Source organism: Uloborus diversus, unplaced genomic scaffold (genome assembly GCF_026930045.1).
Source record: "Uloborus diversus isolate 005 unplaced genomic scaffold, Udiv.v.3.1 scaffold_12, whole genome shotgun sequence".
Classification (NCBI taxonomy): Eukaryota; Metazoa; Arthropoda; class Arachnida; order Araneae; family Uloboridae; genus Uloborus; species Uloborus diversus.
In genome coordinates, this window is record NW_026557876.1 from 7,588,611 (window position 1) to 7,613,487 (window position 24,877).

Consider the following 24,877-nt stretch of genomic DNA (forward strand, 5'->3'; position numbering starts at 1 on the left):
CCAAATTTGCGATTATTATAACACGGTTTCAATATTACACATGGTACGAAACTTGAATACAGTAGAAGACCATTATAACGCCAACCTATATAACGCAATTTTCTATAAACCGCACAATTTTTCAGAGGTAAACAATAGGTTTTAAAGTTTAAAAAATCCCTGTTTTGCTTTGCTAACATAAAAATTGTTAGACAAAATAAACTTTGAAACAGTTTTTCATCATTCCATTTTAATCCAAAGCTTTTAAATGAAAATTAATACTCACAATAAACACCAGATGGCTCTAGCAAATGCAGCTGTTATGGAAACCATGAAGCTAGCAGAAGTGCAGGATAATGCACTTTCTTTTGATTGTGAAACATATTTATTTGTGAATAACTAATTGTAATATTGGTGCTTTAATACTCATTGCAGACAAAACTCATTCTGAAGTGCTAAAAATATAGATATATGCTGAATAACAGCTTCAAAATTTGTGAAATGACCTATATAACGCAACAACCTGTATAACGCAATAGCTCTGGTACTAAGGTGTGCGTTATAACGGTCTTCTACTGTATAAATACTACAAGGTTTTGATACAACACGAAAGTTATGTTTAAAAAAGGTGGAATTTTTCATTTTTGTTTAATACATCCTATTAATGTTTGATACTCTTCTAAGTTTTTACTTTGTTTTTATGAAACTTGGTTTTGATAGGACACGGTACACATCTCTTGATTTACATTATTTCTAAGTCTTGTATAATACGGTTTCAATATAACATGAAACGCGGTTTTGGTATAACACAAAACATATTGACATGGTTTATGGTATGTACATGCATAATTAGCTTAAAAAATGAGTTAAAAACTATTTTTAAATAAGTCTCCTATAACACGGTTTCGATACTACACAGAACGAATTAACCATGTTACACGAGGGATACCCCTGTACTTGATTACTGTTAAATCTTTCCCGCAAAATAAAATTGTCGCTAACCTGGGAATGAAATATCACCCCCTTTGTCTAATGTGAGACTAATAATAAGTAGGAATTAAAATCTAAAAACTTATTTCTGATTTGAAGATTAGTATTTACTCTGTATTCTTCATAGAACTTAAACACTTTAACATGATATTTACCAATTTTTTGAATAAGAATCAATTTTCAAATGAAAATTTTGCTGTCGTGAATTACTGATTTTACCCAGATTTGAACATAATTTACTGAACCAAGCATTTTAAAGTTTTTTCATTATTTAAGAAAATAATAACTATTGAAAAATACTTGTAGTTTTCATGCATTTAGTAGAACAATAATAATAATTATTAAATAAAATATACTTTTCATCACAAAATTCTTTTGAGAAAGTGTCCTTTAATTTGAATAGAAGTGCCCCCTTTTTCTGGGTTCTTACCCCTTTTTTGATCTGGAGGAAACACTGTTTGTCCATTTATGTATTGGAAGAAAATCGGTTTATAGCATTTTAACGATATCTACTCTATGATATAATTTCATTGTTGCTATACTTGCTTGCAACTTAAGTTAACAGTGACGTTACGACACGCAGAAGAAAAACCCCCGAGTTGAAAAATAAAACGTCACACTTATTAGCTACCTACCCAATCTACTTTGCGAATAAGAGGATTGCCACCTGTTTATGAGCTACTATTGGCTGGCGTGGCTCGGTGGATGAATTTACTGCTTTGCTGGTAAAATTGAAAATTTTTTTTGCAGTAAATTACCGCCCTAAGCCAGGGCTAAGGCAGAAATACTTAAAATACACCACCAGCTCAGTTATTCCATCCAAGGACTGCTGCGGTCACTCATCAGGTGTGCTAATTCTACATTAGCTACCAGTTTGTTTGGCTCTCTTGGCTCCCTTAAGAGATTTTTCGCCTCCAGCTCATGTGATTCCTATTCCGGGCTGATGAGGGCTAAAAACCACGAAACTGCAGTCCTCGGATGGAATAAATGAACTGGTGGTGTATTTTAAGTAAAAAAATGAAAATATTTACCAATTGATAGAAATTATGACAAAAAAGATTACATATGCGTGGGTTTTACCAACTTAGATTTTCCATTGTCAAGTAAGCTTGCAGTGACTTCCTGCCAGCATGATTATAAGTGTAAATCCAATTTTTTAACAGCACCTTGTTTTTGGAAGCAAAGAATGCAGTTCCGACAGACTTTCATTTCTGAATTTTTTTCCACAACAAAAATTTTGTAGTAAAAGAGAAGAATAAGTGAAAATCAAACGTTGCAAAGTCTGCAGAGTGGCAGATGTGAAGAATTTCCCAGACCTGTGTGCGACTTTGTGAAGGGTCGCCAAAGCTGCATGTGAAGATGTCAATACAGCACTAATTGAGTTTCTCGCCAACAAAGACAACATGTTGTTCTAATATGAGATTTACATATTGACATCATTGCATTGTTGGCAAGAAATCACAAGCAATGGTAGAAACTATATTGTACGATATATAGTGTTAAATGCATTAAAAACAGCATCATTTTTATCCTCCTTTATAAAACGACAGACCGTTCATATAGATCTGGACATTCCAGAATGTTCCAATAAAGTATGAAACCTGAAACATGAGCAGGGGCGTACACAGGGGGGGGGGGGGGAGAAGGTACACCTGCTGGCTCGGGCCCCGAGTCTGAAGGGGAAACAAAATTTTTGAAATAAGAGGTAAAATATATGTAGGGAGTAAGAGTAAACAATATGTAGAGGAGCCCATAAAAGTAATTTGTGATCGCCCTCAAAATTACTGTGCCTGCCCCCAAACATGCGCACTTGGGGAGGAGGGGGAACATGAAAATATCATAATGAATCAAATTATAAAATAAAAGTACTTAGTTAAAATCTGGGCATGTGCAAATTCAGAAGGGGGGTCATGACCCCTTTAAATCTCCAAATATAGCCTAAAACCACATTTTGGGGACTTATTTTGAAAAATTGAACCTAAATCTCCATTTGTGCACCCAAAATGGCATTTTGACCCCCCCCCCCCTTTTCAGTAATGACATCCCAACAAAACCAGAGAAGCTGGGGGTGATCTCTGCACCCTCATTCTCCAGTCGATTGATACTACCTGGTGCCCCAAGAAATAAGCTACTGGCTACAGCCCTTATAATAATACATAATGGACTTTTGTCAATAAAAAACATTTCAAGAAATGTTTCTAATTTTAAATGTGGTAAAATTTAGGATATTCTGACAGATCGATCATTTTGAGAAAATTAAAACCTGTAAACACATCAACTTTGATACTTGACTGCAATTATAAAAAGGATGACACAAGTGCAGAAAAGTCACTTCTTTACTCTTTCAATTGGTTTATTGAATGATTATTTACCTCCTCCTAATGTTGGATACTTGAATAATGTAAACAATCATTCAATAAACCATTTAACACAATTAAACAAAGTTAAGCCTCTTGTCAACCTGTACTCATACAATGCCCCTACTTAAAAAAAAAAAAAAAAAAAAAAAAAAAAAAAAAACTTCCAAATACCCATAAAATTACTCTTATTTGCTCATTGACACTATTCATTTGTATAAAACACATATGAGAAGTGACATAGCCGTGGCTTAATTTCAGAAGAAGGGGGGGGGGGATCTTATTTTAAAAAATAATTCTAATAATGGCCACCTTATTAACAGATGTCCTCATACACAATTTTGCTCAAAATTAACAAAATAATTGCTCTTGGAGTTGCGGGTAAGACGTATGTTGGTGGAAGCTTGTTTTTACCTCAACCCTCTTTTAAGAAATAGGAATCTTTTTAAAATTTGATTTTCCTTATGTTATACAAGAATTTAAAAAAAATTAAATGTTCCCAATTCGAATTCTTTTTTATTACATGAGTAGGAAAATTAGGGTTGAATAAAGCATTTTCATTTTTCATTTTTTTTTTAGTTTATTTCCCGGAGAATCCGGACCTCATGGACTTGGATATGGTACTGCATCTTAGCCCTTAAAATGACTACATTAATCACTTTTAAATAGCACCAAAGATGCAAACATCTTTTGAGGACTAATTGCACTATTTGTCAGATAAGAAAAATTAACTTGTTCCTTGAGCTGCATAATTTGAGCTTCCTTGATTCTCTTTTTTTTTTAAATGTAAGAAAACTGTATTTTAATCTGTCACCTTTACATATTATATGCATGCTTTTAAATTAGTTTCAAACAAAATAGATTTGCTAAAAATTGATCTCATTATGCATTTTGTAAAAAAATAAAAAAAAGATAGCTTTTGAATAAAAAATTCGTTCACACTGATTATAAGTGGCAATATATGGGCGTAAAATGGTAAAATACATTCCCCCTCCCCCTTTTTTTTTTCTTTTTTGAAAATTGGTCATAAGAGTGTTAAATAAGTATCTAGCATCTCAGTATTGAGCAGAAAATGCTTATTCCAGTATGAACTGTAAGTGCAAAGATAAAACCAAAATACACGCGGAAAACCAACATGAATCGAACGCCTCACATATCGTCGCCTCAGAGCAACAGTAAGACAGGTAATCCCAGGAATAACACTAAGATGTCCAACTGTTGTTCTGAGGGGACAATATACAAAAAACTGACAATTAAAGAAATAGTAAAAAGAATAATAAACATAACAGTGTTGTTGTTCATCATAATTTTGCAACACACAAGACTGTTAGAAAAATGAAAACACATACAAAAATTAAAATTACAGCCCTTTTTCATTCTAAACAATTTGAAGTAAAATTGTAAAACCTTTTAAAGAAATAAATACAGCTATTCGTTAGAAAGCAAACACACACCCTGAAATGCAGAATTATGAACAACAATTTCTGATTAATCTACTAACCTTAAATGAATAATCAGGATCACTTTTTGAGCCTTGAAACATATCACACGTATATCCTTGGTGGTATACAACATTACAGCTGAAATACAGAATAAACTGTTACTTAATACTTTATTATTATTTTCAAATTAAATGTAGTCTACATTTAATATTCCAAAAAAGCAGCAACTGAATACTTTGCAATAAAACATGTTATGAACAGTAAGATTGAAAATCCTACTACATAATTGATAAATTCAACAAATGCATAAAATTGCAAAATTATTGTAATAAATTTTTGACTTCTGGCACTAAGTAGAAGTCACCAAAAAACTTTGTAAAAGAAAGAGAATAATTCTGTTTAACAATACTACGCTTTCAAGTAAATGTATATCGTCATTCTGTGACAACTTTCAGAAATTTAATAATTTCCATCTTTTATGATTATGGTATCTCACTTTACAAACTCATAACTGCTCACTTTGAAAATCTAAACCAGTAGCATCAGCCAAAGTTCTCTTGGAGAGGATCAGAGGGAAGGGGGAGGATCAAAACACTCCCTATAAACATCTTACTAAAATAGGGTGGGCAATATGGCTTGAAAACACGAAATCTGGAGGGGGGGGGGAACCCACAAAATACCACCCTCACTGTATCCCTGAGCAGCACAACTCTTTATATTTTACACAAAGAATTTAATATATTAGGGGGTAGAGCACTAAATCAGAAAATCACCCCTTGCTGCATCAAAGGATTGAAACATTGAAAAAAATTTTGGAATACAATTTTTTAACTTACATCCCCAAAGCAGAATACTTTACGATGTTCTGCAATGTAAAATCATTTGGCCAAAATTGTTCTGCAAAAACTTCAAGCATTGTATGCGAAAACACGTGACATATCCCACATCACAGAAATTGGATGCCAAAAATCAAAATCATTTCATATAGGAGTTTTTTTTTTCTTTTAAACTGGACTGTTGCTATTTATTTCTGTGGAAATGAGATATTTTCAGAAACATCACAGCTTTCAACCAAATGACTAATTAAAGAGCACTGAATTTGGAAAATTAGTTGATAATGAAAACTATAAAATCTCTCAAAAAAACTTTAATTAAGGTGTCAAATCTAAACAGATTGAGATTCTCCAAAAATAGTTTATATGCTTTCTAAAATGCATAGAAAGAGCAAAGATACAAAATTACAAAAAAAATCCAACCCTAGGTGTCAAACCACATTTTTTTTTTTTTTTGGTTAATTTTTAATCATGAAAGAGCAATTAAAATAATGTTAAAAAATTACTGAAATAATAAATAAAATAAGTCGAGTTTGGGTAGTCTATAATAATACACATCAAAACTTCCTAAATAATTAAAATATTTTCTGGATGCAAAGGGATTGAAATTTCAAACAAGATACTCAATTTCCGGCGATGGACATGTTTCAATGTTGGCATGTTCCCAAAACATACGTGTATGGCAGAAATTGCAGTGGATGAAGATTCATTGGGAAAGTCCCTACAAAGGACTTATCAAACTCAACATCGCTAGCTTTCCGCCAAATTATCGTAATTTGCGAAAGTTTTAGATTTTCTTCCAATTTAAAGAAATCTACAGTTTCTACAGATTTTCTGCACCGCAGTTTCTGCATATTTTCAGCACCGCAGTTTTTGCATATTTTGGGCACCGCGGATTCTGGATATTTTTCGCACTGCAGTTTCTGCATATTTATGGCACCGGAGTTTGCATATTTTTAAACCGCGGTTTCTGCATATTTTCAGCACCGCAGTTTTTGCATATTTTGGGCACCGCAGATTCTGGATATTTTTCGCACTGCAGTTTCTGCATATTTATGGCACCGGAGTTTATGCATATTTTTAAACCGCGGTTTCTGCATATTTTTGGCTCCACGGTTTCTGCAGATTTTTGGCAGAAATTTCATTGAAATTTGCAGAATTTCTGCAGAAAATTTGAGTTTTCCTCTCACATTTGAACAGAATTGTTCTGCAGCTCAGGCATCTGCTCTGCGACGTACGTCGCAAATTTAGTAGCATTCTGCTTTGGGGAATAACATATAATAGATACTAACATCAACATAAAAATGTTGACTAGATGCATAAAAAAGTCAATGTGCAGGATGAAAATCATCTAAGAATTTATGCAGATCCACTGCAAACCTTTCTGAGATCAATTTATTAACCATCCTGTCAGGTAATTTTGCCAATGAAAAACTTAACAAAAATCATGAAAATCCCAAGAAAAATAAACAAATATCACATAGGTTTATATAACTCAAACATTGAATGAGTCATCATAGAGTATGAGCTTTACATGAGTTTGTCTATTGTCTGATAGTGAACAATCTTTGTTTAAGCTTTTCGAACAGTATTCTTCATACTGTTAATGAAATAAAGATACAATACAAAATATCATATTTTTATTTTTTGATATCCTCAAATCAGGGTTGCTATTTTGTCCACTTTTTTGTAAAAAGTCCGGGACGCCGGAAGAAATTGGACAAAACTGAACGAAATGGACAAAATTGGATGAAATGAAAAATCAACTGATTATCCACACATAAATTTATTGTTATGGTGTAATAAAATTAGTATATAATTCAAAAACATTATGCATTATGAATTAATCATTTAATTAAAATAGAATGATTGCTAACTTTAGAATTTAATAAATCCAAAAAATAATAATAATTAATTACACATAGGTGCAATTAATTTTAGATCATAATTTACTTAAAAGTAATAAAATTTAACAATGTGAATAAGTTATTGGGCATGATTACACTATTATATATTACAATAGTAGAAATTAAATTTAATAGAAAAGTCAAAAGAAATGCTTGGAGACATACTTACAAAACGAAGATTTATAGACTAAAAACATTTTACTGTTATAGTTTTTGAGCTTTTATTGATGTCACTCCATAGCAAAATATTTATGTTGTTATGGATATGCTAATGTTATACAAATTACTACTTTTGTAGGGTTGTGGGTACTCAGAACAGTGTACCGAAAGAGGCTATAATGAGCAAGGGGGTAGATAGCATTAAAATGAACATGAATCTTCATTGGGTACTAATAAATTGACTAGGAACAGCCTAGGTGTTCCTAGAGAGCTTTTGCAGATCATCATATTTGTTTTTGCATTACAAAAACAGATTTCACTTCATGCCAACATTTCCTTTATTAATATCAAGTAGTTTTTCTTTTCCTTTTTTTTAAACTATGATTTTAGTGTTTTGAGAAACTCCAACCTTTAAAAACTTTTTATTTCTACTTTTTAATTTTATAAATGTATTTATTATAGGCACCTTCCCATCACAGATAAACATCTTAAAGTGCGTAGCTGATGTGTTTGTTTTCATAAATGCTATTACATGCATTAAAACTTATTAACACTCATTTGATTTATCCACACATTTACATAAACTTCAACTGATCTTATTTTTTTCATTTTCACTTTAAAATATTTTTCAATCAATTTTTTATATACATATTTATGTATGCTATTTTTATATTAAAATAGTACTTGAATAGGAAGAATCTATATAATTATCTATTATTTTCAAACTTCAAATTCTTAACTAAAAACTTTCAGTTTACCGAAAAAGTGGACAAAATGGACGTAATGGACAAAATGACATTTTGTCCGGAACGATATTTTCCAGCGGTTTTTCCCGGGGTGGACAAAACAGGACAACCCTGCCTCAAATCCATTTTTAAACAAGGAAACGTATCCACCGTTATTCCATATTTTTGGAATTGTGCAGAAAGAACCACTATTATAAAAAGTTGATTTTTACAACTTTATTAGAAATTGCAGAACAATTTTATTTGTTCATTTTGATTATTAGAAATAAGCGGTACTTTTCGGTAAAAAGATTACACTAGTCACATTTTTTAAGACATTTTTATTTATTTATCTTTATTGCAAACTAAAAATTTTGCACTTGGCGACATTAAACAACTCCAATTTCTAAATTTTGTGATTGCCTTATATTTGTGGCCAAATGCTTTAAGCAATTTTTTAATTGTCACAAAAGTAAAAAGTAAACAAGCCACCAAACCAAGTTAAGTATTGTCGGCTCGACTTAAACGAATGCCGTCTATTCAAAGAAATGTTATTCGATTAAGCGGTCTATTTGATTATCCGAGGAACTTTTCTTTGTCTCTCCAAATTGACAACATTTTTCTTAAAATGTAATAATAATAAATCAATAGCTATATTTAGGAAGTAATTAATGTTATTGATAAAAAGTTTTTAAAATACGTGAAGTAAAAGAAAATAGTATATCCATTAAGTATTAAGTACACACACAAAAATTATAGAAAAGTAACTTACAACTTGAGTTATAAAACTTTTGTTTTTGCACCTTTTTTCATTAGATTATTTTTGAAAAAGGCCAAAATAGTGAATTGCTTGCTCAAGGTCTTTCTTTTTTTTTTTTTTTTTCTCTTCGACTGCCTTGTTTAACATTTAATATTTATCAATTTGTTATTGTCTGCAATGTTTATATTTCTTTGTGTTATTTAGTTTAATTATTGTCAGGTTTATTTAATGCTTTTCGCAATTGGCAACAATAAAAGAAATTAGAATAGTAGAATGTTTTGATGGAATATGAATGTTGCTTTTTTAGTCTATCGTTAGAAGAAAATGCTATATTATATTTTTATGTGAATAGTTGTTCTTATTTAATTTATTTTTAGTTGACTTAAAACTTTCTTGGCAAAAATATTTGTCAACATTGACCAATATTATTTGATTTTCTGGGGAAATTATTTGATTTGGCGGGGATCTTAAACATTGCCGCTGCAGTAAAGTATTTAGTTCTAAAAGGTTTTATTCGAGGCAGGGAATTCGTTTATCCGCTTCACGATTAAGCAAGGCCAACAGTACCTTTGTCAGAAAAGTACCAATATACATCTCATGAACATGAACATTATTTAGAACATGATTATGAACTTACTCGATACATATATCATTCTGGCAGAGCGAGCAGTTCCATTTTTTGTTATAAACTTCCTCCTTGAAGAAAAACATTGTACAGTCGGGAGCAGGGCAATAAATGATTTCTGCGTGGTGAGTTTCCAAGTAATGTTTCATAGATTTATCCAGAAGTGCCTTCAATTTATCCGTGTCCTCCCCGAGGATCTTAATCACATCATCAAGAAAGATTTCTTTAAAACATTCCTGTTGAATGGAAAATTTGTACAATTCAAAAGACAGTAAGAAAATCACAATCAATCACTGCAATTTATTGCTGCAACGTACGAGAATTTTTGATGATTATCACTAAGAAAGATTTCTTCAAAACATTTCTAGAAAATAATAAATTTGTACAATCAAAAAACAATCAATAACAAAAAAATAAAAATCAACATCAAGTTGTCTTCACATAAATTTTCATGAGCATTTATATATATATAAAAGAAAGACGTGTTAATTACATTATTTAAATCGCAAGAACGTCTGAACCGATTTGGCTGAAAATTGGTGTGGAGGTAGTTTAGAACCAGGTAGTTAGAGACGGACATAGGATACTTTTTATCCTGTCTGACCGCGTTCCCATGATATTTGTAACTGCAAATTATAAATGTTTAATTAATCATTTAGTTGTATGAATTCGTAACAGATGGTGGGGTAAGTTTAGTTCTATTAATTTTTAATAGATGGCGGTGTAAGGTAACTCAAAAGGGCACTGGTCGACAGTGCCAATAGCTAGGCTATTGTGGGACTTTTGTGGTCAGCAAACTGATTTTTGAATGCAATTTTTTTTTTCCGATTACATGATTTGATTAGTAGGATTTTTCTATTGGGTTTTGTTTTTCTTATTTCTACAATGTTTGTTTTTGTTTTTATAGTTGAAGATAGTTATCTAAGTAAATGATTTCATTTGTGGTATTATTCAATTGTGATTGTTCTTTATAATGTTTTTACTGTAGTATTGCTTACTTGGCGAAAAATTTTAAATTGCGGAAAAAAAAAAACACTTCACTCGCTAAAGGGCAGGGTTACGGTAGAGTGGTTGCTTGGCGCATTTAATGTTGAACTGCACAGTTGAGGGATTACTTTGAGTTTTGAAGCTAATGTTAATCTTTTTATGTATTTTGGCAAATAGTTTTAAATTCCAAAGAGACTCTAATAGGTTTTTGAAAATGTGTGTACGCATTTTAGTTGAAGGAAAATGTTCATTTCACACCAGAAGGGATTGTTGATTTTTTTAATTAAATGGACTTCCTTTAAATTCTTAGCAGGGGCATCACTGCGCGTGTACTGCTAGTTTTTAATAGGAGTTCCTTTGACCAGAGCCCCTTCAACCCCCCCCCCCCAGTTTATTTTAAGTCAAGCATCCCCGATTTTCAATCAATGACTTTTAATAAATCGCCTCTGCAAGCATCTCACCACCTTTTATCTTTCTGAACGAAAAATTGCGTCTGGATCTATCTTTGAAACTTGGCATTTCGAACAACCCCATCTAAAGCTTTACAAACAAATCAAAATACATGCAAAAATTCAAAAAATATAAATAAATAAATAAATAAAAAGTCACCATGCAATTTTTTTTTTGATGATATACATTAACAGATAATGTGAATACAGTAAAACCTCTCCTAACGGACACCCCTCAAAAGCGGACAATTTTTAATTCCCCGATTCCAAGGCAAATAACATCATTAAACCCCTGTTCTGTGGACACTGCTTTATTGCGGACAAAAAAAATTGTCCCGTTAGTGTCCGCATTAGAGGGATTTTACTGTATTTATAAATAGATATTAAAGTTAAGGAAATTTTAACGAGCAAGCCAATTTTATTGATGCTTTAAGTTGAAAAGCTACCACTTACTTCGGCACAACACTGGAGAGGGAAATTTGCTTGCTCAATCAACCCTTGTATACATTCAGAGCAATACAAGTGACCACAGTGCTCCAAGCGAGAGGTCAAATTGAGGGCGGGGCAATCACACACGGGGCACATTTCACTAGAGCACAGCAAGTCATTGGCTCTATTGGGGTCGATGCTTTTCGATAAGTCACGGATGACATCTTCAGCCTAAAAGACATTCCAAAAATATTAATTTCACTGAAAAATCTTTCTCCATAGTACAGAAAATTGTTACGTTATTAAATTAGATCAAATTAAATATAAAGGTACTGAGAAGTGGCATTTTTATGCTTTTGAAGGGACTGCAAAAAAAACCCTATAATATGTATGCGTTAATATCTATTGGACTCTGCAGCGACAAATTTTAAAAATGTATAAATGATAAAAACATTTTAAAGAGAAGTGCAAACATGGTGTTTCACTGTATTTGAATACAAGAAAAATGTAGGGGTGAAAGTGCTGTGATCGGCTACTAAATGAAAAAAAATGATGATTAAAAATTCACCAGTCAGTCACCACTTCAAAAAAAAAAAAAAAGAATGACCTTTAAAGTGTGAGAGGCGTTTTATGAAATGGGTTTTCCCCAAATCCCTGGTTATGCCTCTGGTAACTAACATCCCCACAAATAAAATGAAATATTCCACTAAACAAAATTAAACCATAAAAATGTAAAATAGTCCCCAAACTAAATAAAACAAGTCATTAAATTTGACAAGACAAAATATTCCATTAAAGTTGAAGGCTAAAGCATGATCAACAAGTGGCAACATTGCTATAATATCTCTGCTGCACACCATGGTAGAAAGCAAACAAGTTTCCAAATATTCAGTAAATTATCACTCTTAAGCCAGAGCTAATGCAGAACTACATACAAAATATCAACAGCCTGGTTATGACATCCAGAAACTGCAGTTTTGTCCTTGTTATGGGCTCATCAGTCTGCAATGGTCAATAACCAAGCTGGATACAAATGTCATCTCATTGAATCATAATACAATTACCATCATTGTTAACCAAGTTTGCCTTTAATTGACAAGTTGAACTGCACCATTGTTAATGTCTTTTGCTTGTGTGCTAAATTTATTTTACATGTTTGTTGACATTCTGAGCTTCAATGAGATGATATCTAACTCCAGCTGGGCGGTCATTCCAAGCTCGTCAGCTTGCGAGATCGAGATTCTTGCTCACGTGATTGGTTGTGACGTAGAAATGTCGCAAAGTAGCATTCTAATCTACTCGAACTTAGCTTGCGGCTAGGTTCGAGTAGATTAGAATACTACTTTGCGACATTTCTACGTCACAACCAATCACGTGAGCCAGAATCTCGATCTTGCAAGCTGACGAGCTTGGAATGACCGCCCTGGTTATAGACTTTCTCAGAATGACGAGTCTATAACAAGAACGAAACTGCCGTCTGGGCTTACGATATTTTGCAAGAAGTTACCAAAAAGATTTCTTCCAAGCACTGTAATCCATGGATGTTTTCTTTCTATGGATAGATGGAAGGGAATGATAACTCAAAATGATTTGTGTGCATTTAGGGGGTGGGGGATGTAGGGGACGCAAACATCTTTTTGGCTAATAATTTCAAGGAAGAAATGATATAGATTTGCATAAAAAGAATAAACTGATTAACTGGTACAAAATTTCAAAAATGTTCAAGCTCAAATAAAACATAAAAGCCTTTTAAAGGAATGAGATTTATGAAATAGCACTAAAACTTACCTTTTCTATACTGTCCCTGCTACCATGCAATTTAATATGGCAAGATTTAATATCCAAAATGGCAGATCGCAAACCACACAATTCTATAAACTTTTCGAGATTTGCACCGTAATTCCGAATGATGTCTTTTAGCAGTTTCCTGTCATTTTTTTCAATCACAATGGTTTTCACAGATTCCTTTTCGGTATCTTCCAAAAATTGAATGATCCTCTTCTTGGCATAGTTACAATTAATTTGCAATCCGTATAGCCTGATTAGTTTAGACTTGTAATCTTCGAGGATCAAGATGTTGTCGATTTTTTCGAGCGTCCTCAACCACAGGTGGCCACCGTGGCAAAATAATTTATGAATATCTCTTATGTTGTTTCTATTCAGTACATCACCTTCTAAAAGATCATTAACTGTTCTTTGCAGAACTTTGATGATCTCGCTATGATTCGATAACAGTTTGATGGTAGCCGTGTCTTCTCCAATGAGCTTGATGCTAAAAGTGAAAAGCTCAGAAAGGTCATATTTGAGTCTCAGTTCATCTTCAAGTTTAGGAAGTACCTCCTGGAAGCGAATTTTCAATGCTTTACAAACATCCGCAGTGCATTTGATCACCGAGCGATAAACCGGTATTGCCGAAACTTTGAAGCCATCCAGCATAGTATTGCAAAGACTTTCAGCAGCTACTTCCAGTGCAGTATCATCGTTGACATTAATGTATGCTTTCATCACCGTTGCCGATGGTTTCGGCGATGGGACGACGACATCAAAATCTACGAGACTCGTGAATTCTTCGCAGTCTCCCTCAATTAATGCTTTAATTTCGTCCAGTTTGTCATCTGTTGTTTCAAACGAGGGCACAAATTTCAACTCGATGTTTTCTGGAACGATGTTGGGCAATTTCTTCAAGAGCAAATTTTCTTTAAGAGCCATTTCCACGTCTGAAACTTTAGTTTCCGGGGGAAGTTCAGAAATATACAGTTGATTGAGGGTGTTTCTACTGACTTGAACAAAAGCATCGCAGTCCAAAATGTGAAGATTTGTCATTGCAAGTTTCCTAACAATCATGAAGTCGTTGTGGTTGGAGAAAGTAACAAAACCCCTCCCATTGCAAGCTCGCCTGGTCCAAGTCAAATTTATGCAATGCTGAATAGCAGAACTGTACTCGCTTTCTGACGCATCCGCACTCAAATTGTTATGAATGACACCACCAGAAGAGTTAGGTGATCCAAATTTTAGGTCTGTAGTCATGGCCCCTTTTGTCCAAGATATTTCAACGGGCAATTTTCTTTCACCTTTCTTTAACATGAGAGTATTTGTGTACTGAATATTTGAAAATTCATTAAAACTAGTGCTCAGAATTTTATTAACTTTATCGACCACAGCATCAACAAGACTAGGCAAAGCATACACTGAAACACTCCCTTTCTCAGCAGATGGTTCGACGATGACCAGTTCGGAACCGATTTCGGATTTTATATCTTTCTCTATTTCCTTCAACCTCTGACCTTTTTTACCGAGCAATATCTGTTTGATGACTCTTTCGCCGACCGGTTCTATGATTTTTTGGACTAAATCCTTTTCAAACATGTCACTGTAATCAAAATCTATCAAACCATTTTCAACCGCAGTCAGAATGTTGCTTTGATCGACACTCGTAACATCAACTAAAAATTCCCGACTCGTGGCAACCATGTGATCATACAAAATGTACTTGGGCAAGTTCTCTTTCTGGCATATCATCGATGAAGGGTGTAGAAATGCTATGCTGCGTGACGACAACACACGATAACCACTTTTGTAATGTCCTGTGTACACGCATAAATTGTCCTTGAAACATTCAAAAAGCATTTCTTTTATGCTGGATGTACAATTCCCGGGGGAAAATTCCTCCATAATACTTTCATTCAAATTGGTTTCTGTTATCTTACAAATCTCATCCACTTTCGCAAAGACGTTATTCATGGCATCGGCGTTGATGAAGTGGTCTTCACACCAAGGCAAGCTACGGCCATTTTCCATCCACTTCTTAAAGATGTACAAATAAGACAAGGTGTCACTTTCCTCTTGAAAAAACTGCAATTTTGCAGCATCAATCTCTCGCTGAACATCCTCATTGTCAGAATACCTAAAGACTCTGCCCTTCACGGAGAAAAATGCAACCAGGACAATAGCTTCGTATGCATAACCCCATTCGATACCAAGCAAGATAAATTTCGAATATTTCGGCGGAAACGGCAGCTTGACGATCTGCTTCCCCAGTGTTGTCAGTAAGCCATTTTTAATGGCATTATATTTTTTCAAAGCGTCCATGGTGGATTTCTTGATCTCTTCCGGGATGGGCTCGATGAAATCCACGGATGTGGCCGTATCTGGATTGTACTGAAACACTTTTATAATGGTATTGAAGGGATTAACCGACAGAATTTCTGGGTATTCCATATGATACATCTCTTCTAGGTAATTATCTTTGCTGTATATTCGATAGCAAACGCCGGGAGCGAAGATTCCTGCCATATCTCTCCTCAGCAGGCAAGCGGCATGAGAAATAAAAGTTGTACTGAGAATGTCGAGATTTTTATGGTGATCAAAGAAGTAGTCTTTTCTTAAACCACTATCAACAACGAATCGCACCGATGTAATCACGAGCATTTCTGCACAACTCGTTGCGAGGAAGATACTTCGCTTGGGGACCGACTTTTTGAACGACATGTCCAAACACTCCTTCTCTGGGCTGTTTTCATGCAGGAGAATGCATTCAATATTATTATGCTCCAGATCAACAATTCTTTTGTTCAAGTCAATGGATACAGTTCTACAGTCGGCCAACGATGGGAGGAAAACGATCACATCACCTGGTTCATTCAATGTATGAATGGACATGACCGTATTAACAACATACGTCTTGTAATTATCGTTAGGAGATAATGAAATAGATTTCCAAACAGTTTTCACAGGAAGTATCAGTTTAGGAGCAGCAAATGTTGAAACTTCCAGGTCTGAAAAATATTCTTGATATTTCAAAGCATCATCATACTCCGATAAGAGTAAGACGAGCTTAGCATGTTTGTTACTTATCAGCAAATCAAGCATTTTGGCCATTAAAATGTCCGCAATAATGGATCTCTTCAGGCTCATGTTGAATATAGCAATAAAGCTGTTACCAAGCTCGATATTATCATTCGACAAATCATTCAGTAACTCTTCTTCAGTAAGGAAAAATATATTGACCTGTTTAGACATTGGGTCGTCAATTCCTGTATTAGACACGCTGGAATAATTCCTTCTTAAAACATTAGTCAAGAGTTTGTTAGTTTCACAAGAAATAATACTGTCAGTAAACTTGTTTTTTATGATTAAAGGTATGATAATGTTCAAGAAGTAAGAATTATCAGCACAAATAATAGATACTTGATTTCCTCCTACAAGATTTAATACTTCCGATTTCAGAGCATAACCAGGAAGAATTCGTTTGAACAACTTACATTCCGTCAGGAAATCATGTCGAATAGTGTTAGCAATCTTGATTACATCTGGAATCTCACTTTTGCTCCCATAGATGGAGGAAAACTGCACTTTCGTTACGGTAACATACTGCTCAAACTGCTCCTGTTGCGTTTTCAAGTTGTTCAAATGGCCCCTGAGGACATCCACGTAGCGTTTTTGCGTCTTCATCGAATTGGCCATTTTATCAATTCCTTTCAAATGCTGTTGTATATGCTTTGATGCAATCTCATCGATTTGTTTTCTGTAGTCCATTATCACGTCTGACAGATTTAGATTTTTCAAAGTATTTTCATAATAGTTTTTTGCATGTTGCACGTCATATAACCTCGACTTCGAATCACTCGCCATTGCACCAAATGACATTTCATTTTGCATAGCAGGAGGAATGCACGGAACGTTTTTTTCATCACACCTAAAACTATTATCTTCCGAGTTGGGGAAGACGTTGACATTTTCTAAATGTGCTCGAACATTTCCCGGCTTTGAACAGAGATCAGAGCCCGATGTCTCTCCAGAGCTAGCGGAGTGAAAACTTTTAGATGAAGCACTGCTTTCATTATCACATTCTTGCTGATAAGGAGCGTAAAGTCCGTCATTTTCTCTTAAATTATAATGATGATTGCCTCTATAAGCATTATTCCTGCTGGCTCCCCGGCCCCTCCTGTTCCAATTTCTCCTACGACCCTGTCCTGCACGTCTTTGACTACTTGTAGCCTGGTAGCTGAAGTTACTTTCTGACTCATAACCACCAACGAATTCCCTCACATGACCGCGATGCCTAGGGTAATGTTGGTAAAACATTGTCCGTGTACCATTTCCCATTTCCGGCGAGGAGTTTGACATCTTAGGAAATTCATCTTCATTTTCATTACCTATGTCTCTTGAATTCATACTTAATTACCTGAAAAATGAAAAATAGCTACTTTCAGAACATAATTCTTACTCAGAGAAAAGTAATTAGCAAATACAATAGTCTTGAAAACCCAAGGTGATTTGACAGATAACTGACTACCTTGGATTACTGAAAACTTACTACCTTGAGGGGCACAGATCTGGACGAAACTCTGGATTTAGGTTAATTCCTACTAGATATGAGCCCGGGTAAAACTGTTTGACTGCATAGCTCCTAGTTCGGCCATAATGAGGATCCAAAGTTTCTAGTTTAGCTCCAGAGAACAATGATTTTTCCTCTGAAATTAAAAATTTTTTACTCTTTTCTTTGCATGACACAATCACCCAACTGAATGCATTCACAGTATAGAATAAATTCCCACTGCCACTACATTGTATACTCAACAAGAAATGGGACAGATGTTAGGAAAGCAAATACTGCGCCAAAATTTCAAACTCCAAGGAAAACGCTTTGCTGTTTGGCAGCCAAACAGGCAAATTTAGATCCTCCCTGCAACCGAATTAAAGCCCTATGTACTCAAACTATTTTACCTGTGCTCATATCTAATACTAATTGACCTAAATCCTGAACTTTATCCAAATTTGTGACCCTTAAATTTTTGCCGTCTGAACTACACCAATTTGATGGATTCCAGAACTGCAATGGCGTCTTAATATTAATTTGAAACTTTGGGACAATACCTACCCTCCCAAGCCATTTGACGTCTGTTGTCAGAACAACGGTAGGGGAGGGGGATTTATTCAATGTTATGAATGCATTTAACTGGCACATACGGCAATGCAAATGCAAGAAAAGGGGAAACAAAATTCAAGACTCGACTGTACTACTACATAGTGAGAACAAACTAAAAGTCTGAAACGTAAAATGCGTAAAGTTCAAAGTCAACATGATTGAACTGCATTTTTTTTTAATCATTTTTTCATAATTTTTCAAGCAGGATATTTTTAGAGGGTAGTAAGATGTCATCATGGTGCTCACCTGTACTGTCATGGGAAGGTATAGCCAGGTCCGAATCTACAAGTTCTGCCTCCCCCCCCTCCTTCTGCAAAACATTACCAGGACCCCAACACTAATTTTTGATTGATCTAAAAGTTTTATGTCTTCAAAAATACAAATCAAATAGAATTTTTCGACTGATGCCTGGCTGTCTGTTGTTATACATAATAAGATAGGTTCCCCCCCCCCCCCAAGAGTTAACTTTTTCAATGCCAAAAGGCATTATCCCCCCAAAAAAATAAAAGAAAACGCCGAAAAAACGAACCAAATGCAGTTTCAACACCGATTTTTTTGCCCATAAAATGGCTGTCGAGACTAGTTCAAAAAGAATAATTTTCCCCTTCGCAGTTCCGTTAAGATGATCTAAGTGAGCGCGAGCGAATCGGTTCCCATGTCTATGGTACCTACAAAAAAAATTGTAATTTATTCCATTTAAGTCAATTATTGCACTATATTTTGAACTTTCTTTTATGCACATGCATAAATGTCGAAAAAATTGGTTTACAGAAGAAAAAAGAACTCCTTGCATACAAATTCAAGGGTCGATCGAGGCCAAAATTGGGTCCGTTTTGCTGCCCTCTTCACAAAATTCCATGTAATAAAAGCGGCCAAATTCACAAAATGACGCATCGTAAAAGCGGCCTTATTCATAAAATTCCGTGTTGTAAAAGCGGCCCCATTCACTATGTAGCAGTTACCCTGCAATTAAAATTTGTTTCAATGCATCACTCTTTAAGATCTTTGATTAAATCTACGGATTTTCATCACATTTTATATATATATATATATATATATATCAGGGGTCTGGCCAGAGGATATTTGGGTCCGTTAACGGACCCTTCACAAAAATCCGATCAACCAAAACGGACCTTTCACAAAATCCCGATCAAACAAAACGGACCTTTCACAAAATCCCGATCAAACAAAACGGACCCTTCACAAAATTCTGATAAACAAGATCGGATCTGTCACAAATTGTTTATTGAAAGAGCAAATCTGAAAGCAAAATAACGCATATTTCTGTGTATAAACCGATAATTTTTGGAACCTTTTTTTAAGTCTAAATAGAGGGATCAGCTTATACAAAATCGGCTAATTTTGAAAAAAAAGAAAAAAGAAAAAAATCGGCATGCTCCTGCAAGCGATAAATAATTGCTACTGCCAAATAAATATAATGGTTGTTTGTTTTATCACAGCTAATTAACAGCGTTGTTGTAAACGTTTCTGAAAAGGCATTGGTAAGCACTTTTCTCGGTGCTCATGATTTAATAAACAATAATAATATATATCTGCAAAATGAACTTAGAACTGCAAAGGGATAGTAAGGGTGAGGAAAAAATATGATCGCTTCAGATAGGGTTACTAACTTCAAAACTATCACCACTTAGCGGGCTTGTCAATATTTGCGTTTTTACGGTGCGGGGTGCGATGTTCAATTGTTATTTTGGGAGAAAATTATATGGGTTTTGATTTTTCGATGCTAACAAGGATGATTAACTTTAAGTAAACTCTTTTAATTACCGTTTTTTTTTTCTTTAGAGGTCTACATTTTGAAAAATGCAATCTTTTAACATCCGATATGAGAATCATATTTTGTTCTTTTTTCAAGATAACTTCGCTTTATTAGGATTCAAATAAATGAAAAGTCTCTTTTTTATTTCTGTTAGAACTCTCATTTCAAGTTTTTAAAGCAAAATTCCATTTTCTGTTATGAGTCAAAAATTAAAATGCTGAATAGCTGGTTTATTTTATTTTATTATTATTTTTTTTTGGGGGGGGGGGGGGGGGGGGGTCAACTGTGTTCACAGATATTAATGATATGTTATCATTGGACTCTAAAATGCAATTTTAAAATAATTTTATCAAAAATATTTCTTTTACAGGCCGTTTTTATACTTTTGATGCCTTCACTTTGAGAATTGCGATCTCTCTGCATCCGCTATGGGAATCCGATTTTTTCGAATTTTTGATGATTATTACGCTTTGTTAAGAGGTAAACAATTGAAATATCTTCTTATTTTTGTTAAAATCACGGAATTTATAAGTTAGAAACGAAATTTCGTGCTTTTTAAGAGTGTCTTGGGTCAAAAAGTTGAATGCTGAACCCTATTCTGAATTTTGTTTTATTTAATTATATTTTTGCTACAATTATTTTAAATACTGTACAGAAATATATCTAGTATAATTTAACATAATGCAAAATGGTAGATAAATATTGATACTTGAAAGAGCGATGCCCCCCCCCCCCCCCCCGCCAAATATCAGAAAAAAAAATCCAGAATGATTTTATCGTCATAGAAGAAGAAAACACTCAACTTTAAGTTTAATTGATGCAGTTTGTGCCATCTCTAAATTCTAAAATTTCGTTTTAACAAATTTTTTTTTTCTGCGAAATTTTTTGATTTTTCACAAAATTAATTCATTTTTCGCAAAATTATTTGATTTTTTCACAAAAAAACGGACCCTGTGAAAAATCCTGGACAGACCCCCTGTATATATATTACGTCACTTGCTCTTATCATACTCGTTATGGCTTTCTCGACAAAGTGATGACTAAAAATGTTTTGATATTACGTTTTTCCAGAAAAAAAAGGCAAATTCATGAAGATTCTCACAAAAATAATTTTTCACAAAATGCGGACCCCAAAAATAAAACCTAGATCGACCCCTGAAATTGCAATATTTAATGAAGAATTTAATTTCTACGTAACTAGATAAATATCAGTTGCATAAATAAGTTACATATATTTATACTTAATGTTCACATATTCAGTAGTCAAAAAAATAATTTTGATACATTTTGTTCTGTTTTTGATATTTTCTCACAAAACATAGTTTCTCAAAACATAGTTTTGGACATTTTCGGGCACAAGGGTTTTGAACCGTCACGCTAAGAACTTTGTCAACCCTGCTTTCATTTGCACACATGCATAAACATTTGAAAATTTGGTTACTGTTATCAAAATAATAATAATAACAATAAAATAAACTCATGGGGATATTTCGATAATCGGGAATCTAGCACGGTCGTCTCATTTTTGGCATAAATAATTTTGTTTTGGTAACCCTGCTGATTTATAGTAACCCTACGTGAATAGATGTTTCCAGTCTCTTTGTTTAGATTTGCAAAGAAAAATACCAGAAATTGATGCCAATGAAAAAAGGTCGCCAGATTCCCAATTATCGAAATCTTTCCAAACTCATGCATACAAATTGAAATTTTAATCAAAAATTCAACTTCTATGTAATTAGACTAAAATCAGCTGCATAAATAAGTTGAATGTTCTCATTGAATAAATCTTCAATATAAAACATTACTTTGACATTTCATTCTGTTTTCGACATTTTCTCACAATACAATTTATCTAAAAATATAGTTTTGTACACTTTTGGACAAGAGGATTTTGGACAGGACGGTCCAAAACCTTGCCAACCCTGCTCAGCACTAAAAGATGTGATGAATTAGCTCTAAAAAACAACTTTTTTTTTTCTTAAATGCTATTGATTTTTTAGCAGTCAACTTCACACTCGATTAATATTTCTTTTCCAGTTATAGTTTTATGTAAACAAACAATAACACCTAGTAAGAGCAAAAGCGATTGTAAATGGTGAATCAGTTAACTTAAGAATAAACATATACATACCTTCGTGTTATATAAACAGCAAATTATCTTTCCTACAGCAAGGAAAGTATTCGAATCACTTGAAGTAGAAAAACTACAAGAGCATCACATGTCTTCAGTAAAGCGCTAGAAGCCGACAGAGATTAAAATGATCCAAAATTACTCATAAAGACAACTTGATTCTTCCGTCAGTGTTTCAAATTCATTCGTAAAAAAAAGGAATGAGTCCCACTAAAGTAATAATCGTTACTTGTTTAATTACAAGTTCAAACACGACTCCATGGCTACGACACAGCGAGGAATAGTTTCAGTTTCAATTCGCGAGCTCGAGTTTGTTTACAACACAAACGCAGTTAAACTTTTACGTAACGGAGTTTTAGTTCATGAAGAGCTATAAAGTCTGGAGGCTGAACTAACAGGAATTTAGAATCAGAAACAATTTTCATTGAACTCATACCGGCAAAATGCTCTTTTAAAAAACTGTTATGAATGATCTCAAAAAAAGTTTTATTCTTTATCATTTGATTGACAAGTCGATTTTACTATTCGCAACTCCAGAGCTCGAACACGCTACCTTGCGGTAATTAATAATACTCTCGAAAAAAGTAAAACATTCCATTCCACGTGTTTTCTTTGGGGTAAATTACAGGCGTTAGACAGTTTGTGGTGTAATGTGATTTCAGATGAAAAAAAAATAAAGCTTCCCACAAAAACGATAAAAAATTACTGTCATTAGTGAATTCAAAAAAAAAGGTATAAGTTACGGCATTTGTTTGTTTTACCTTTTTCATCCACCATTAGACAGTGGCTGCAGCGCCTACTATAGTTTACTGAAGTGTTGAGAATTATAAAACTTTCTAAGATAAATTTCTCACTTGCATAAGCGCCGACCTCGCCCGTAGCTACCGGTAGGTTGATCTAGAATCCCTATTATAACTGCAGAAATCTAAAAATCTAAAATGGAAAAAAAATCTAAAATAGAAGTCAAAAGCTTATAGTAAAACATCTCCTTGGATGCAAATTATTTGCTCTCGTGTAGCATCTTTCACACGCTTTACTGATGAATGCGGTCTAGGAAGATTGGGCGCCGCAGATTGGGCGCCGAGCATTTTGGGCGCCAAGAACTTTGGGCGCCGAGCATATTGTGCCCAGTATTCCCGGGGCCTAAAATTCTCGGCGCCTAATGTTTCCGGCGTCCAAAATGTTCGGCGCCCAATGTTCCCGGCGGCGAATTTTGAAACGCTCTCAATGCTTACGTTACGGTAGCTACGGTTAACCACGTGACACCTAATGATCACGTGCTTCATATTAATACGGTAACCGGTTGATGATAGAACGCAGCGGTTAGTAAGTGGTTACTCAGTGGTCGACCGGCTAGGATCGCCGAACAAAACCAATTACAGTACATTGGCGAAATGAGAAATAAAAACGAGCGCGTTCTATTAAACAGCATGGTAACCTGGATACATTAAAGCAACCCCGAGTAAAATGTAAACAGAGCCGCCCCTTTAAATTGTGAGGTATAAATTGCAATGCGAAATATTGCTGTTTAAAGTTTTAGTTCTTTTTAATTTCACGATTTACTGTTTTTTGTGTTGTGAAATATTTCCGTTTTCGTAGGGTTTCTTCTGAATCTTAATTTACGTCTGTATTGTTGTTATGTTTGGAAAATTCTGCTTGCTGTAAACATTCGCAATAAACTCACATTGAAAGAGACGCAGAACAGATTTTAACATGGTAGATAATACATGCTCTTTCAAAATGAGTTTCATTGACTGTTGATTTTTTTTTATATTCTTGAGAATAGTAACTGAAATACAATCTGAGTGTGCTTCTCTTATGTTGTTGATGTTTTAATTTATTGGTTTTCTCTGAACAATATGTTGAAGATTTTGATTAGTTCATAAAGTTTTTTAACAATAAAAATGTCGTGAGAAAATCTGTAAAAAATACTACCATTTAATGATCTAAGGGTCATTCCATGTCAAGTGATCCAAAGTTTTTTCCCTCACCTTTTTGTATTTCTTTGAAATTTGGCTCATCAATTGTACCCTTTGAGGTAATCAAAAGTCCAAATTTTTAGATTTTTATCTCTTTTATTTTTTTATTTATGACACTTTGATTTTTCGAAAAACCCTCTTTTTTTTATGGATGTTTGAACATAAAATGGACGATAACTCAGCACCAAATATAGATAGAAAGATTTGGTAAGAAGCATTTTAAAGTACATTAGTTGCTGTTTAATGGGATATGCAACATGACTAATTTCAGAAAGTTTTTAAGTTTTAAAAAATGAAATTTAAATTTTAAATTTAAATTTCTCAGAAAAGGTATAATGAATTTTTTTTTTAAAAATTCTCAAAAATTTGTGTGTATTTTATCTTCAGTTGCGCAAAGTTTCAAGTAGGGATCTCAATGGG

General features: G+C 33.9%; 1 protein-coding gene across 2 annotated transcripts in view; it reads right to left on the bottom strand.

The window, feature by feature from the left end:
• The window catches only part of LOC129232383 (uncharacterized), a 28,384-nt gene extending 5,599 nt beyond the window's left edge, over positions 1–22,785 (bottom strand). Inside the window, exons 1-5 of one of the 2 annotated variants that reach the window (XM_054866532.1) lie at positions 22,479–22,785; positions 13,431–17,826; positions 11,667–11,873; positions 9,790–10,013; positions 4,828–4,906 (exon numbers count right to left, since the gene is read on the bottom strand). In XM_054866532.1, the coding sequence (XP_054722507.1) occupies positions 4,828–4,906; positions 9,790–10,013; positions 11,667–11,873; positions 13,431–17,816 (4,896 nt within the window). In that variant the 5' untranslated portion in view covers positions 17,817–17,826; positions 22,479–22,785. The remainder of the gene's footprint in view (positions 1–4,827; positions 4,907–9,789; positions 10,014–11,666; positions 11,874–13,430; positions 17,827–22,478) is intronic. The other variant, XM_054866533.1, reaches the window with a different exon arrangement.
• Between the last annotated feature and the right edge of the window lie 2,092 nt (positions 22,786–24,877).